The sequence below is a fragment of the Rhizopus microsporus genome (assembly GCF_002708625.1).
Source record: "Rhizopus microsporus ATCC 52813 unplaced genomic scaffold scaffold_4, whole genome shotgun sequence".
Lineage (NCBI taxonomy): Eukaryota > Fungi > Mucoromycota > Mucoromycetes > Mucorales > Rhizopodaceae > Rhizopus > Rhizopus microsporus.
The window spans coordinates 233,212-250,240 of record NW_019671919.1 but is presented as its reverse complement, the minus strand read 5'-3'; the positions used below and the strand labels follow the sequence as shown (position 1 = coordinate 250,240).

The 17,029-nt window shown below is 35.0% G+C and overlaps 6 protein-coding genes and 1 non-coding gene across 7 annotated transcripts; 2 read left to right on the top strand and 5 right to left on the bottom strand.

Annotated features, from left to right (window-relative positions):
- Positions 1 to 1,279: 1,279 nt before the first annotated feature.
- On the bottom strand, positions 1,280 to 2,577 carry RHIMIDRAFT_102513 (glutathione S-transferase). The gene is made up of 5 exons (XM_023605132.1): positions 2,298 to 2,577; positions 2,110 to 2,230; positions 1,941 to 2,054; positions 1,724 to 1,883; positions 1,280 to 1,650 (listed from the first exon to the last, which is right to left on the bottom strand). The coding sequence occupies exons 1-5, from the start codon at positions 2,305 to 2,307 to the stop codon at positions 1,372 to 1,374; spliced, it is 684 nt and encodes a 227-aa protein (XP_023468230.1). The 5' UTR covers positions 2,308 to 2,577; the 3' UTR covers positions 1,280 to 1,371.
- A 2,270-nt stretch (positions 2,578 to 4,847) lies between these two features.
- Positions 4,848 to 5,754, top strand: RHIMIDRAFT_199806 (uncharacterized protein; the record flags this gene model as incomplete). The annotated part of the gene is made up of 2 exons (XM_023606409.1): positions 4,848 to 5,394; positions 5,468 to 5,754. 2 exons carry the CDS (start codon positions 4,848 to 4,850, stop codon positions 5,752 to 5,754), a joined length of 834 nt encoding a protein of 277 aa, XP_023468229.1.
- Positions 5,755 to 5,772: 18 nt separating this feature from the next.
- On the bottom strand, positions 5,773 to 8,433 carry RHIMIDRAFT_303956 (Rad4-domain-containing protein; the record flags this gene model as incomplete). Its single annotated transcript, XM_023614433.1, has 7 exons — positions 5,773 to 6,024; positions 6,077 to 6,163; positions 6,221 to 6,276; positions 6,333 to 6,414; positions 6,470 to 7,738; positions 7,791 to 7,914; positions 7,964 to 8,433. 7 exons carry the CDS (start codon positions 8,431 to 8,433, stop codon positions 5,773 to 5,775), a joined length of 2,340 nt encoding a protein of 779 aa, XP_023468228.1.
- A 2,477-nt stretch (positions 8,434 to 10,910) lies between these two features.
- Positions 10,911 to 10,983, bottom strand: RHIMIDRAFT_t17. Its single transcript has one exon. It is a non-coding gene; the product is annotated as a tRNA-Trp (tRNA).
- Positions 10,984 to 12,066: 1,083 nt separating this feature from the next.
- Positions 12,067 to 12,488, bottom strand: RHIMIDRAFT_249476 (uncharacterized protein; the record flags this gene model as incomplete). Its single annotated transcript, XM_023610626.1, has 2 exons — positions 12,067 to 12,176; positions 12,239 to 12,488. The coding sequence occupies 2 exons, from the start codon at positions 12,486 to 12,488 to the stop codon at positions 12,067 to 12,069; spliced, it is 360 nt and encodes a 119-aa protein (XP_023468227.1).
- Positions 12,489 to 14,576: 2,088 nt separating this feature from the next.
- On the top strand, positions 14,577 to 16,157 carry RHIMIDRAFT_249475 (uncharacterized protein; the record flags this gene model as incomplete). Its single annotated transcript, XM_023610625.1, has 6 exons — positions 14,577 to 14,789; positions 14,866 to 15,432; positions 15,522 to 15,822; positions 15,867 to 15,943; positions 15,996 to 16,076; positions 16,128 to 16,157. 6 exons carry the CDS (start codon positions 14,577 to 14,579, stop codon positions 16,155 to 16,157), a joined length of 1,269 nt encoding a protein of 422 aa, XP_023468226.1.
- A 74-nt stretch (positions 16,158 to 16,231) lies between these two features.
- RHIMIDRAFT_235294 (uncharacterized protein) lies at positions 16,232 to 16,605 on the bottom strand (the record flags this gene model as incomplete). Its single annotated transcript, XM_023608331.1, has 3 exons — positions 16,232 to 16,348; positions 16,398 to 16,477; positions 16,536 to 16,605. The coding sequence occupies 3 exons, from the start codon at positions 16,603 to 16,605 to the stop codon at positions 16,232 to 16,234; spliced, it is 267 nt and encodes an 88-aa protein (XP_023468225.1).
- Positions 16,606 to 17,029: the final 424 nt, after the last annotated feature.

Below are 17,029 nucleotides of genomic sequence, written 5' to 3'. Positions count from 1 at the left end.
ACCACTGATTTCAAGTGGCTATTTTATTTATTTAAAAAAAAATATGCTTATATTAATATTGTTATACTAGTAGCTACTATAGTTGTTATTACAAGTTACTCTTATCAGATGCGATAGAGGAATATAACGTAGAATGTATGCTCTACTGTAAGATTATACTCGAGTTATTATAATGATTATCTCATCAAACACGTCAAATATGTTGAATATTGTAACACTTTGCCAAAAATATCTGAGAGTAATACTGTTCTTAAAGTATACGTATCATCAAAAACAGGTTCATTAGAGTATACTTCATTTATAAATTTTAAAACTTGGGCTTTTGTTTCTAATTAATTTAAACTGCAAATTAGTGAAATTATCACAATTAGAACTTCGAAATCAAACTAAGTTTTGTTACAAATTCAATTGAAACATTTTCTTTTAGCACTTCATTGAAATATTCCTTGAACAAAAAAGAACTACCATATAGTCTCGTTTTCAACACAAGTACGGGAATTAAGGGATCATTTAAATAGCACACTTCGTGTTCATCGCTTAGTGGCTGAAACTTTTTTAAAGCTTGAATAGTGTTTTCGTCATTGAACTTTAGTTGGTAATAAATGCAAAGTGCGTGATTACGACTGATAAAAACCATGATTTTTTTATGAAGAGAAGAAAAGAGTGAAGAAAATAAGCAAATTGAAAAATATTTACTTGGAGTCATTGAGACTTTGATTGTTTAACAAAAAAAACCAAGGTATGGCCACGGTGATGACCACGGTGATAACCAAGGTATGACCACGATGTAACCAAGGCGAGAACCAAGGTGAAAACCAAGATATGACCACGGTGACAAAACTATTTATGCGACATACTTTTTTGAAAAAACACGACACTCTTTTCTAAAAACATACGACACTGATTTTTTTAAAAATGCGACACTTTAATTTTTTTCTTGCGACATCGTTTTGGCAAAAGGTGTACCTTCACTGTATCCGCATGAGATAAGGTGGGTTCTGATTTCCATTAAAGGTTAAAGAAAGCTCAGCTTCCTGCCCTAGCCTTTTTTTTTAACTTTTACACGGAAGCTTACTCTGTCTTACCTGTCTAAAATGAATATTGCCAACCTACCCCCACTCGTCATATCTCGTAGTACCTGATATCGTATGCAGGCACATTGGCCATTTCAAACTGCTACTCCATAAAGCGTGTGTAGTTGATAGCGGCAAACGGTTACTATGGAAACTCTAAAACGTCTCCAAGCAGAAAGAAGAGACAATAAACACACAGAAATCAGCTCCCATCGTTTCTTAGTATGTTTATCAGTTGACTTTGTGTGACAATAACTTACAAAATGATGATTTTTTTTATTATGATTTAAAGGAATAGTTAAGGTTTGGTAATATTGAACTTGGCTGTAAAAGTGTCAACATATTTTTCATCACCAATGTATGTTTCCTTGAAGGAAGGTCTTTCAGTAATACCCTTAATGAATTCAGCTAATCTAGGATACTTCTTGACTGCCTCCCATTCATATCCATTCAAGAATAGCCTGTGGAATCCGAGAATACGAGCAAGGAGGGGTGCAACTGCGATATCAGCTATAGAATATTCATTACCAAGGAAGTAGGGGCCTGTAGGAGATTGTTGAACCAAGAGTTCGTTGATCTATAATATAAGAAGTTATTTTTTTTTCCTGAAAACACAAAGCATATACACAGTCACTTGTTGCACAACTTACACGATCCAAGGCAGGATTGACGTTCTTTTCGTAATCAGCAAAGGCATTTTCTGCTTTGATATTGAAAACGTATTTGAAAAATTCGCTTTGTACTTTAGAAGAATAATATTCAATAAAGTAACGAACATATGCGCGCTTCAATGGATCTTTAGGTAAAAGGCTATCATCACATGCATAAATAAGAAAAACACCGCATTTGTTTTCTGTACCAACTTACTTTTTCTCAGGAAAACGATCGTTAAGATATTCGACAAGTACCAAAGATTCAGCAATGTGCTTGTCACCCACTGTAAATGCAGGTACTTTTAACTCGGGATTGATGTTCTTGTACCTAATGAACATCAAACATGAGCCAAGATGAGTAATGTAGATGTCATTCTTTTTACCAATCAGGCTTATTTGACAAGTCAATCTCGACTGTTTCATAATCAGCGCCAACTTCTCTTAAAGTAATAGCGGCACGCTGAGCGTAAGGACAAATGACAGCGTTATAGAAAGTGATTTTATCTGTGTACTTTGTTTAGTTTACAAAAAAGATAGGCTCTTAATATTGCCTTTTTTTATATATCTTTACCAGAAGACATTGTTTATTGTTACTATTATTATTACTATACAAGAGGGATTCCAAGAAAGAAAGAAAAAGAGGGTCGCTGTCTTTTTTTTTATATTATCTGATTATTAATGCTTATCGAATTACTAATGTTTGACTTCAAATCATCGCTGTTGTCGGCTGTATGACTCTTAGGTCATTCTTTTTAGCAATGGCGATATTACTGATAGTATAAGCTTATCCTCGGTAATCAAGCACAAGTCCTTTTCTCTTTTCGAGATGTTAGTATATTAATGTACACAAAGAGAGAAAAAGGAGGAGTAAATAGACTTTGGATCTTTGGGAAACACACAAACAAATAGAGAAGTTTACTCTTTTTCTTTCCTATCTTCTTGTCCTTTATTTAATGCCTCATCGAAATATCTCGAGAAATAGGCCGAGAAAATGATAATTGATGACCCCACAGTCTATTGCTTCGTCAAGATCCTAGTAAAATACTAAGATGCAGATCCTTTTTTTTTTTCTTTTTTTCTTTTCTGTCTATTCTCGAAGCAGTTGAAGAATGCAGCATAGACTCACAGAGGGTAAATTGATAATGTGATGAAAGCCCCAAAACAAAGCATAGCCTCCTATTCTTTTATTATTACTAATGCATAATTCAGTTTAACCATAAACACTGCTTGTACCATCTGCATATATATTTTCAAGCAACCCCTGAGAAAAGGTGATGATTAAAAAAGAAGCGTATTTTGTGACTATTGCCTTTATAAGTTCGGTTAATTTACGAACAAATGGTTATTTTGCCTTGAAGCTAAACAGGATTTCCAAGGACTCTTCCAATGAATTTTATGTCAATATTGACGTAGGAAGCATTTTCTTGTTCAGCAACATAAAGTCATATTCATTTTCTTTGGAAAAGGAACTACGATAGCTTCATTGTATCATCAGTTATGGATATTCCAAAAACAAAGGACCCTCTCTCCGATTTTGCTTGTTTAATTCGATGATGGCGTTGTCAGCATCTCCCCCAAACGAGCTCTGTCCTCTTCTTGCAACAATTTAAATGATAACCCTTTCCTTTTCATATTTGAATAAGTATACTTATTTGTTTTGGTTGCCCATGTGGTGCAGGAGAAGCTCCTGTGATTTTGGAAGAAGTCGTAGAATTTCTAGATAGGGTTCATCTGGCAACATTTGCGAACAATGGCTGACAAAAAGAAAAGAGATTCTAGGCATGACACGGAATGTATTAGGCAAGTCGTGGCGGAGCCAGCGTCTAGGATTCTCTATTGTTTATGTCTGTCAATTGAAATTCTGGAAGCTAGTACTTTTTAAGGTTTAGATTATCTGGCATGATAGAGTTATCAACCAGTGTTACCACACAGTACGCCCAACATAAAATCCGGCTTTTTCCTGTTGGTGTCGAATTTGTCTATCCTATTTATGATTACAATACAATCATTAGTATGCAAATAAGCGTAAATATACATGAGTATATATACTCACATGGCATAGATAATATTATCGTCAGTATTTGCCAGGAAGAATCTTCTTATTGAAGACAATAAATACTTTTTTGACCTTTATTAGCACCCTGTTTATCGACTGCATTAGAAGAATGTGTTTCTTTGAATTAGTTCAACTTGCATAAACAACGTTTTTGTAGTAAAGGACTGTGCTGCTTGGTGTTCTAGGAACATTGGGCTTGGCTTTATCAGCAAATCTTTTGAAGGATTTAGCTTTTTCTTTCTCCAGATATCCCATGATACACTTGCTGCTATTAAACTTGTTGATAGGAAGTATATGAGAAAGCGAACTGGTTTAATTAAGTTTAATTTAGTCAAAGTTAGTTTTTTGCCGAAGAAAGAAGGGACAGCACTTTGAGATCTTGTAAAATACGCAAGCTACTTAAGTCATTATTTCCTCCGCGGCTTTAATGCTTTTGCCTCGAAGCTTGTTAAGAGCCGTAGTAATTTTGATATTGTTTATAATCAACTAAACGTAATAAGATATAAATCAGCTATAGCTATTCGCATGTCTATTTACCTCTTCTTTTGGCAGCCATTCTTTTTGACCGTTTCCGTGGAAATAAGGATTTTGCTATTTGCATAATATACGACTTAAGCAATTCAATTTTACAGCAAACAGTATATGCTGTACTTACTTTACAAACACTCCAGCTTGTGAAATATTAAAGAAAAATATATATAAAAAAATACATATATATAAAAGACTGGCCACAAAATTCATTGTTCTTATAGACGCGTCATACCCAGTCCTCATTGGCTCGTGGCAAGTTCATGCAGTAATCCTATTTTTATTGATGAACTCTCAGCATAATAAAGACATTATTACAGACTCATCGACATGCACTTCTCTTATACTTTAGTGTTGTACATTATGCTGTGTAGGTGTGGTTTGTATAGCACTGTTTGCTGTGGAAATAGCAAAACCTGGAAACAGTTCAGCTTTGTAGTTCTTTTGATCTCGCAGGAGGAAATCAACATAATGGTTTTTATTTAAGCTTAATTTCAATCCTACATTCCAAATCCGAAAAAGTGACATTCTTTCTCCATGGTTAAAAAGCAAAAAAAGAAGACACCAATAACACAGATATCAACAGCCAAAGCAAAGTTTAAACGCTCTCACGCCGAAACAGCTCGCTTGATTAGACGATTCCATGTGTTGAATAAAGAATTAGCAAAATGTAGAGCCAGCCCACAAACATTAAAGAATCGAGAAGCTGAAATCTTGAAAGAAATGGAATCTCTTGGTGGTTTAGACTGGTATCAAAAGGCTTCACAACTGGGTCAGAGTAAAGCACGAGGAGGTGATTCTTCAAAATGGTTGATCCAAACTTTAAAGTCACACTGTAAAGAAGCTTTGGATAAGACGACAAAACCATTAAAAGTACTTGACGTGGGTGCCGTTGCTCCTAATAACTACGAAGCCTATTCGTCATGGATTACAGCAATACCAATTGATCTTAACCCACAGCATCCAAACATTCAAAAACAGGACTTCCTACGCATGCAACCACCTGCCCTTGCTGATAGATTTGATATTGTCTGTTTGAGTCTGGTCATCAATTTTGTGGGCGATCCAAAAGATCGAGGTAAGAGTTGATGCTATGTAGTAAGCTTAATGAGTATAAACACCATTTTCTTTAGGACAAATGCTCATCCATACAAGAGATTTTTTCATGCCAATAACAACAACAGATCGCCTACATTATCTATTTCTGGTTGTACCTTTACCATGCGTTACAAATTCTAGATACATGACGCACGAGCATTTACTAGAGATGATGGCTTCAATTGGATATACAAACTGCATTCATCACCACTTTTCAAACAAGCTTGCATATTATCTGTTTGAGCTAGTCTGTAAGCCAAATACCAAGAATATAACCTGGAAGAAAAAGATTATACCAGGAAAAGAAGGTGGCGCTCGCAATAACTTTTGCATCGTTATGCAATAATATTTATTATGTACAAAATCATTCATTATCTTCTGGTAAAAAACCTCCACCAGGGTATGTATCATTATTATCATTACTAGTAGCACTATAGACAGCCCATACATCATCATTATGATCTCTCCTGCTGGCATCCTTGCTGACACCGTATTCACTGTCTACACGCGCTTTAATAATCAATCTCTTAACCAACTTTCTCCAGCGTAAATAAACTTCCTTTTCTTGTTTTTCAATAGCTTTTAATGCATCATTCTTTTCTTGTTCTTCAAGTGCCTAAGACATTAATCAGCCATCGCTCCTTCTGGGCAATTTGTTAAACACCTACCTCCATAAGAACATACTGGTACTCTTCTGCAACCACTATACCATCGATAATAGGTACTGAGCGCATCTTTGTAAACTCAAATCCTGTCTATGTTCATTTTTATTAATCATGCTGTCTGTATTCCCAGCAACAGAGGCAACTTACTACTGCATCAGCATAGTCGATGCCAAGCATTTTGGCAACCTTTCCAAGGCCATTAACTAGATAATAAAGAAGAAGTTTATATTTTGCTTAAATGAGATATATTGTTTCTTACTTGGGATATGAACAGCTCCTGGCGGCAACATCTCCGGTGTAAATAGATCAATATTACCATAAGCATTTTTAGGCACTTTCCCCTGTAAACAAACACAAGTTAGCTCCTGCTATATCTAGTATTACTTTCATACTTACATTCACAACAGGATCAGGCACAATTTTCCGCGTTTGCCATTCACCATAACAAGGAACCAACACTTCCTGTCCATCTTGTTTTGCCATCTCCTGAAGTCTTTTCTTCTCCAAAGTTGTTGCTAGCGACTTTACCATCTTGATAGGTTGCTCACCTTCAATTATTTCTCTTCCCTGCTTTCTATAACTATCCGCAGTGGCCACCGTTTTCACACACTGTCGAGGATATATCTTTTCTCCTCTGATACTTCCCAACACAGGCTCCTTTGGATATAGCACTTCGAATTTCTTCAAATGTCTCTCTAAGGCATACAGTGGATGATTTTTGAAACCACCTATACTCGTAGGCATTCTCTCCTTCTTTTCTTGTTTTTCCAAATCTTGTATTTCAAGTCTTTCCTTCTCTCCCATTTTTGGCTTGTGACAGATCATAGCAAGGAATACTTCAGACCAAGGCTTTAAACCAGAACTTTGTTCGCGTTTTGTAAGCGGTCTATCTCTAATTCGTATTGCTTTTTCCAAATTCGACGTATATCGTCTAGTGACATCAGTAATATTGTGCCTTTTTTTGTCATCCATTGCTAATACATATGATAGCTGATTACTACGATTTAACGTAGCAGGTTCCATCAATGCAGGTTTATTGATGATTCCTCTGACTGGATCAACACATATCCATTTCTTTGACTCTGGACAGTAAACTTCAGCCCACACACAAGGAGGCTTTGCGTTCTTTTGCCTTAGTTGTACGTTGGGATTCACATAAGACTTTGTTGGCGTACGAAATTGAAATAGTAGGTTTGATTTTTCATCTGTTTCTTCTGCATTACTTCCGTCCTTTTCAGCGCCATTTTGTCCCTTTCCGCTTTTCTTTTTGGATGCACTCTCGGATGGTATCTTGTGTGGTACTGGTTGAAGTGAGCATACTAATCGAGCATCACAACCACAGAATCTTAAAACTGCAACGAATAACTCGGCGCATGTATCACTCGTCCCTTCCTTTTTTGAAAGTAAGTTTACAAAATCATCCAAACTATCAATCCAGTCGGCATTCTCGTTTGATTCGTGCTTTAAGATCATCTCTTGTAAAACGTCGTAATTTATATCAGCAAAGTCACTGTATGGTCGAGTTATTAATCCTGGACCAGTGACTGAAAAATAATTGCTCCACCAGTTCAATAGCCATTTAATGCCAGTAATCACACCTGATTCTGACGTTTCTTTGGATAAAAGATTTCTTGCATGATCAGGCACAATCTTTAAGCACTGGGACTATAGTCAAATTAGAATACGCATAGGTATAATAAAATGTAATATACATTACTTTTATCTTGTTGCTTGAACACCATCTATTGCGTATGATATAATGCGCTGTTAATGCTATAACATGGCCATGATGTATCCATTCACGTAGGTTACGTTGATATTCTATTTCCCATTTGGATTTTCTATTTAAAGTCAGAATAATAAATAAATCAGTTTATGCATCGTTCTTACTTCAACACTGCTCTTGGCGTCTCAAACACAACCTCGACATCCTTATAAACAACATCGGTTGCTGATTCTTCAACATGCATTTGTTCAGGAAGCGTAGGTGGTAAGTGAACCGTTTCCCAGTCAATTTCGTCCTCGTCCTCGTCGTCTTCCTCATCCTCTTCTTGCTTATCTTTTTCTTTACCTTCCTCCATTGTTATAAAATCACCTTCTTCGTTTTCCCAAGTCATTAAAGTATCGTCTTGAAGATCAACTATAACACTTTCCTCCTTTTGCTTGCCTTTAGATCTCTTTTTGACAGCTGTCTCCGAATTAGGGAGATCCGCCCTTCTTTTCCGAGATGCATTCAGACTTGATTCCGGTTGATCTTCAGGCTGATCTGGGATATTCCTCGGCCTGTAAGCGGTTCTTTGACTGCTTGACTCGCTTTGCTTCCCACGTTTTCTTTTTCCGAGATTTCTCGTAGTTGCCATTGCTGGAAGGAAAGGAAAGAACAGAATGATATACAACTGCGCACAGAGACATGTCAACATTACACTCCGACCGAAACCCTACTCTTTAAAGTTAAAAACGAAAATCCCCCTTTTCTTTTTCTTCTTTTTCTTTAAAAATATAAACACACGATGGATATTGGCGAACTGGAGAATCCTTACAGCTATGATAAATGTGGATCCAAGCATACTCAAACTGGTACATCTGGGCCACTTCAAATTGGCGACTATGATGAAAAGCAGAACGGTTGCTCTAAACAACAGGCTAAAGCCACTGAAGAACACTGTGACAATAAGTTGAGGGAAGAACCAAAAGAGGCTCCACAGAAATAATTGATCTTTTTTATCACCCATACCCGAAAATATCTATATCATTTTATTTTATTTTTACCAGCTTTCGTTATACTCGGAGATACCTGGTGTACATATAATAAATCCCTTTTGTAAGCAAATTGAACTAGAGTCTTCTTTGCATTATGTCATGTTTTTTTTTTTTCAAAAACATACTATTTTTGTGTTCTTATAAATAGTCTATTCAAACAGAACGTTTCTTCTAAATACACAAAAGACATTATTCCCTTTAGTAAAATGCTCCCATGGAAATACTATGTTTTTGCGCTTTCCTTTCCTTTAAGAATATCCTTACTACTACTGTTGGTGCAAGGATCAAAAAGAATGTAACTTTACCAGATTTTATTTCATTTGCGTCATTTTAATAAGATATGCCTAGGAGCAACTAACTTGCTAAATTAAAAAGAACTCCCAAGCAACAACCATTTCTTTCTTTTTCTTAGGCACTGTAAAAAGGCTATATTCGCGTAGGAACTTGAGTGTAAATTGAGTTATATAAGAGTTTCTGACGCGTGATAAGCAAATCTTAATAGATCAAAAGAAATAACTTACGTTATATAAGAGTAAAAGCCAAAAAATAAAGTGAACTTTACTGATACAAGACTTCAAGATAAGCCTATCGGTAAATAAGAGTGTTAAAAGAAGAAATAAAAGTATGGAAGAGTAATAGAAAATACTTTAGAATACAAAATGTATTAGAAAGTAAAAGGTAAGTGAGTTGTACCGAGAACTGTACTGTACTAAACTGATTAATTTATTTAACAAATAGTGAACATATTTATACTAAAGCATTATTACTGAGTGTCAGTAAGGGGAAAATACATTAGTAGCAAGGTTACAAATAGGTTTTACAAATAGACTTTGATATTATAGTGACCACCAGATCTTAAAATAAGATCAATATAGAACAATATAATGCTAAGACTTGTGAGATAAAGTAAAAAAATAAAATAAAAAGGTGATTAAGCAATTGTTGCTTAAGATATAGGATAGAATAAAGGTTATTGTGATCTGAAGATAAGATGATTCTTTAGATGATTCTTCGATGGTTCTTCGATATTGTTTATTCCATGAATAACTTGGGGATATTTATACTAATTCAATATTGATAAATATGCGATTGATAATAATGTAAATTTTGGTTTTGTGTATAGGTTGGTTTATAGTTTGGGTTGATTTAGTTAATTTAAAGGGTTGTTAATTGTATGTTGTTGAATACGTTGATAATATGTCGTTATGTGACCATCAGATCTTCTTGTAAGATCAGATAAGATTGCAAGATAATAATTTCTTGTGATAAACTTGTAGAGATACAATGAAGTTTTAATTGCTTCAAGGGACTTGTATTTACTTGAGATAATAGTATTAGAGGTTTACTTTGAGCACAGAATAAAGTTTATTGATAAAAAAATAAAGTAAAGTAAAATAAAGTAAGTAAAAATAAAAAGTAAATAGAAAAGTAAAGTGAACAAGGGGAATAACCAGAGGTTATTTATACTGTTGTAAATGTGGGTTCTGTTATGGCTTAAGGTTATGTTGTTTGATAAGTTTGTACTTGATAGTTATAGTTTCTTGATAGTAATGTAGCCTTGTAATAAGGTATTTGATGATAATTGGTTTGATAAGTGACCACCAGATCTTGTATAGATCAAATAAAGATAGCAATAAGGTTTGCTTGATAAAATAGGGTTACAATGAAGTATAATGTGACTTCAAGGGACTTTTATGAATCAATAAAGAGTTATATAAGAGGTACAATAAGAATTTATTGTAAGAATAAAAGTGATAATAAAAATAAAAGTAAATGTGATGCTAAAAGTGTAGGTTTGTTGCTGTAGAGGATAATGTTATTTATACTATATTATTTTTTTGTTGGTTTCCTATTTGGGATGACTTCGTCCTTTGACAACTTGGTCCTTCAACAATGTCGTCCTCTGAAACAAATTCCCAAAAATAGTAGTTACAATATATAATTATGATAAATAATAAAAATGATTAAAACTTGCATATGCATGCAGTGGTAATGGTACTGGTAGCAGATACCAAAAATGGTATCAACAGTATCAAGAGAAACCACATCACGTGACCTAACAAAAAGCGGCAAAAGATGAGGAGTAAGAGAATCGAACTCTTGACCTTCAGATTTGGAATCTGACGCTCTACCAGTTGAGCTAACCCCCCGATCTGAAAACTTTGATCGATATTTATTATATGTCAAAATCGTTATTGTTCGAGCCGAAATTTTTGCTTGTGCGGCTTGCACATTTTATGCTTGCCCCATGATTTAGATTTTTCTTTTTTTTCTTTACCCAAATTTTTCGTTGAGCTTTGATATTACAGTAAGCGCAACGTCAAAGGGCGGGTTTTTTAAATACCAATAGGTACTGTAGTATCCACACTACTACTCAGTGCTTAAATACAATATCTAGAGTTGAACCTAATGTTGCTATAAGATCTGTTACACTTTAATCAAATATAGTCAACTCAGTTTAAATACCTCAGCTTCTTAATATATAATTATAGATTGTGCTATCATCTCTTTTCTTTTTACTTTATTCTGAATAAAGATACAACACAGTCTCATCGTATTTTTACTTTGCTTAAACCTATCCAAATCCAAATACAACAGGTACTGTCGTATTTGACCATGTCTAATACTAATCTTTACTTGTGAGATTACATTTGACTTAATTACATGTACCTTAGTACTCCGACTTCTTTTAAAACAACCTAGTTTCTTTTTGCTATGAGTTCTTCCTTTCACTTCTAATAAAAGAATAAAACAGAGACTCATTACTGACGTGTTTGATGAGATAATCATTATAATAACTCGAGTATAATCTTACAGTAGAGCATACATTCTACGTTATATTCCTCTATCGCATCTGATAAGAATAACTTATAATAACAACTATAGTAGCTACTAGTATAACAATATTAATATAAGCATAAATAATGTCAGTGACAACATAATATAAATAGCAGTCATAGATTCTCTACCCAAGTAAACCCTCACACAAACTTAATATAATAATATTCAGCTCTTCTTAATAAAGAATCTAATTCGCAAGTCATCGACTTAATAGCCTTTTTTCAATAACACTAAAGCTGAATACAATAATTACTTCTTTGCTTTTGTTCTAACATTACCGAGTACTATCAACAACAGCAACCAATACCCCCAAGTACTTTTTAACAGCAGTGTAGAAAGTTTTATTAAATTGGATTACCTTTTAAACATTCTTCAAAAACATTTACTGAGTGCTATACAAATGCTCTAAGATGCTTTGGTGGAACATCATTACATGCCTCAGTTATTCTTGTAGATAAATCCTCCTTGGCTTGAAATTGACTGCGTTTGACCTTGTTTTTGACTATGGACCAAAATTACTCAATAGAATTAAGTTCAGGCGAGTAAGGAGGGAGATAAACGCACTTACTAGTGGATGATAGTAGCGTTTGTTAGGTCCATCGAACACATAAGCACCTAGTTTGTCGATAACTTCGACCCTTACTACTTCACGGTTCATACGATCCATGCCATATATTCTAAAGTGAAGTGGGACGTATTCTTCTCTAAGGTTCTTAGGAGGTCCAGACAGCATCTTCCATAGCTTGAACAGCTCGGCTACTGAAGGTGGTAGTCCACTTGCTTTAAAACTTCTATCTCTCGGAGAAATCGACATATCAATGGCTCTTTATTCGCCTTTTTCTTGGCGACCCACTGAAGCTTTTTTGTTGGTGCTTTCTTTTTGTTCTTTCCCTCCTGGAGTTCACGGCCTTGCTTCTCAGTACTGTTGCTGATTTCGTCCAGAAGAACAGCTTATTGTGGGTAATTGGGAACATCAAGTATGATGGGTCGAACAGACCTAGGGGGCACGGGAACCACCTTAAGTTAGGCGTTGACTGAGAGCGAAGGTATTGTGCACCATCAGCGGTGGTGGATGGCAGTTGACCAGGCGTAGATTCTACAAGACCCAAAGCTCTTGTAATATGACTCGTACATTGCTCGCATTTGACAGATATTTCATTTTGTTCTCGGGTACAACCCTCTGCTTGGTTGCAGACCACTAAATGTGTCCGTGAGACTGCTCTCAACAAGCGATGGCTAATGCTACGGGCGCTATCTTTACCCACTATTTGTGATGCTGTCAACAAAGCGTTTCAATGTGTGGCGTCGCATTAAATTTACTCAGGAGCAGATATCTTTTCATAATCTTTGATGTGGAATACAAATTTATAAAGTTACCATCTTGATTTGTTACTTTTTAAACGCTGTGTGATATGTTCCACACTAGCATTATCCAACGAGAATTCTTCTTGATGGCATGATGATCGTCTTCATTTGCCATATCTTCTTGATGGAGATGTTCAAAGGATATTTAGAATAAGGGTATTTATAGTCAAAGATTTGAAAGTTTACTACGTAGCGTGTATGAACATGCTTTATGAATTTACTTGTAGTTGATTATGATTCCAATTGCTCTATTTTCTACATGTTTAGCAATACCATGTTGTCAAAGGAGCTATCATCGGGAGATCTAGCTATTGTATTTGTTCTTTGATGTGCTAATTCTACTGTTGATTACAACAATTCACTCTCTTGTAAAGTTGATGTTTACTTATTCATCTTGTTTTAGTGATAAAGTTCTCTTTTTCCAGCTGTTTTAGTTCCATAATGAGACGCTCATGTTTCCTACATGGGTATTGCTCTTAGAAAGAGTATCTTACGTTTTTTTGCTCTCAAATAATTGTGCTATGAGCGTAGTATCAATTATCGTCAACAATTTGAGTTTTTCTCTCTGTATATAATATAAACATCAATTTATAAAACTGGTCCCACTAAATCATAACATGACAGGCTTCTTGCAGCTGATCAAGTTCATCCAATCTGTCGTTGATTTACCCATCTAGGTTCATGCAAAGCTTAGTTTAAATTTAGCATAAAATGAAAATTGATTGCTTTGGCGACAGACATATGTTAATATTAAATGAATACAAACTATGGATAGCAGATAAAGAACAAAACAAAGCAAGCAAAAAAAAAAAGCTGCTAGGATGACGCTAAGAACAAGTATTATGACTAAAGATGCAATCAAAAAGCCTAAGACTCAAGAAATGAGAGATCATTTTGTTAGTCAATAATCATTCTTACCTTTGATCCCTTTCTTTAGTATCTAGAGATTCTTTTTTACTGATGGATACAAAGGGTCATTGGGCACAATTGTTATGAGATTTGCCAAAAGTTACATTGAAGGATAACAAAATTAGTTGTTTTAGATATAAGAATGGTTTTGTTGAACAAACTTCACTTATTCATGAGGTTAGTTTACAGTTTAGGCATGATCAACATCATGAGCCTCACAGACGACACAAAAGGCCCACACCTTGCTAAAGTTAACGAAGAGTCATAAATGCACTTATTTGGTAAATTGGGAGAAGCGGACAAAAACGGCTGTCAACATATGGAAAGTACAATCAAGAGAGTGAGTAGACTGCATTTTACAAAGTGATGCATTATACATCATCGAAGAAGATAATGATTCATTCCTGAACAAAGTCATCAAGGACGAAGTCGATAATGATAACGACAACAAATGAATATTCTTGTTTGAATGCAACGTTTCGGCTTCTTTGTCCCCTTTGTTAAATAATGTTTTACCTTTTCGTATTTATACACTTTAAAAAATATTAATACCACATGTGTTTGCCATATATGCATAATTCAAGTGACGGTTACTGTATTGCTTTTCTTTCTTTTCATAATAAATAGTATGGAACAAGAGCTTATCGAGTTATTATTATTTTCAAAAAAGGCCTTATCCACTGGTCAAACAATATGTGCTCAGGCAAATGAGTTATGCCAGCAATCTGAGAAATGTGTAGAGACAATTGAAAAGATTCATCCAAAGTTAGTATTTGTAAATAATCATATACTTGTTCAAATGGCTACTTTGGAAAAGATAAGAGAATATAATAACCTTCAAGTACAAGACTGCAATAATAGAATAAAGGCAAATAACAAAAGGATGACGAGATGACATGTTATAACTTGTTTTATAGGAAAGGGAATCTACTTTGCAATCTCTGACGATTGAGTTGACAACTATATTCAATTTATTAAAGCAGCGTACGATAGATAAAGACATATTACGAGTAAACAGAGAAAGAGATCCAGGGACAAATGATATGGGAGAACAAGTAACACTGTTTGATTATATATCCGATGAAGCCATTATTGAGCTACAGAGACAAGCAGATGATGAAATTGGGGAAATGGAAATCATCAATAACCTGTTGGAGAATCAATCCAAGAATATATCCTTGACTATATCAGAGCTGTCATCACTAAGAGAGGCAGCTATGATCATACCTTTGGATGAAGCCACAACGGCATTTTCTCATGAGAAACTAAAGATACAAGAAGACGAAATTGCAAAAATGGCGGATATCTTGACTAGTCTGACAAATCATTATGATCAGTTAGGAGAAGCAACGAGGTTATATCATTCGGACCCAGAAGCATGCGGTGAACTTGATATTACAGTATTAGAGGATGACCATGGACATATACCCAATATATTGGATAATCTAAGAGATAGCTTAGATGTCGTTGAAACTATTGCGCAAGTATAGTTGGAATCAATACAGGCTATTATCTTCTTTAACTAACCTTTTATATGTGTATATACAGAGAAGAGATTGAAGAGCGAATGCAGGTTTATTTAAAGATTCAAGATAGATTAGTCAAGGTACTTTATGAATTGGAGTATTTTGGTACAAGCGGTCAAGCAGATATTATCTGTGAAAAAATAGTAGATGCCGAATTGGAGATAAAGGACAGGGAGTGTAATCTGGATGAATTCTTCCAGCAGCTATCATCATTGGCTGAATGGTATCGATTTTATGCATCATCTTATAATTATCTCTTGCTTGAAATCGAAAGAAGAAGGAAAGCACAAGAAAAGCAAGAGATTCTAAGGAAAGAAATGACGAAAGCGCTTGAAGAAGCGTATAATGGTATGGTAACAATCTAGAATCATGCAATACTAACTTAGAAATAGATGAACTTCAAGAAAGAAGATCATGGTCAGCGCAACATGGACAATATTTACCAGAAGTGTTGTGTCCATTCATTAATGTAGTCTTTTTTTATTTCTTTTCTTTTCTGATATTTACCTTCTTTTGTGTAGGATTTGCCATCTAAATTAGCCGTTACTGTTGAATCCGAATCTGGTCGATTACCTAATCTTTCACCCGAAAGCGTCGAAAAGGTAAAGTTTAAAACAAGATGATGTTATTGCATGATTAAAATGCTATTATAGGCTTTAGCAGAGATCCATAATGTATTATGAAAAAAAAGATACTTTTTTAATGATGAAACAAACACATGAAGGGAGATAAACTATGAACAAAATATATAAAAAGATTAAAGGTCTTTAACAGTACCGGGTGTATCCGTGTCGGGAAGTGGAGTTGGTGTTGTTGAGGTTTCAGCATGGAGTATTCTGTCATTTTGTTGATCCATTAGACCATTCAAACGAGCCTACAAGTATTAAAGCTTATGATAGTTATTATAGTGTCTATGCCCTTACAAGTTCTTCTTGTAATTTTCCTTGTTTCTTTAACTCCATTCGGCGATTAACAAGCATGCCAACATTGACCATGTAATAAACTAGAAAAATATTCGTGTCAGTATTTTTACTACGCATACACACACTTATTCCTTTCACCTGTTGTTCCAGCAAGAAGAAGGACAGCAGACTTTTGCGCAATATCAGCTAAGCGACCAGTAACTGCCATGGGTGTATTTTTGAAAAAAGAGAAGGAAAAAAAAAAGAACATTGCCTTTTTTTCCCGAAATTATCATTTTGCTACTGTGATGCATCCCTGTGCAAACAGCAATATTTCCTTTTTTAATCTTCTACACAGTCTTTGTTGCATAATTCAAGAATTTATAATCCAGTATGCTTACTCGGTCGCATGCTATCGAGCACCTTCTGCTATCGGCTCCAGATTTGTCGTTTTTACTTATAAGCTCCTTTACACACTGCTTTCGGCTAACCCTGGCCTGTGCAAACTACTGGCTAGCGATGCAATTTTGCGCGACTTCCAGAACAGCCAATCTTGGGATTCGGACGCCTTTTGAGTACTCTCAGTCTCGGATGTTGTGTCGAAAGATTATCGTTCTGCTCTTTCAAGGTCGGATCATTCTGTCGCTTTTTTT

What these genes read in the sequence shown, in the direction of transcription:
- RHIMIDRAFT_102513 (XM_023605132.1), bottom strand. An exon ending in TTGTCAAATAAGCCTGATTG is followed by an intron (nt 2,055 to 2,109) that starts GTAAAAAGAATG and finishes GATGTTCATTAG; the next exon opens with GTACAAGAACATCAATCCCG. An exon ending in GATCGTTTTCCTGAGAAAAA is followed by an intron (nt 1,884 to 1,940) that starts GTAAGTTGGTAC and finishes ATGTGATGATAG; the next exon opens with CCTTTTACCTAAAGATCCAT.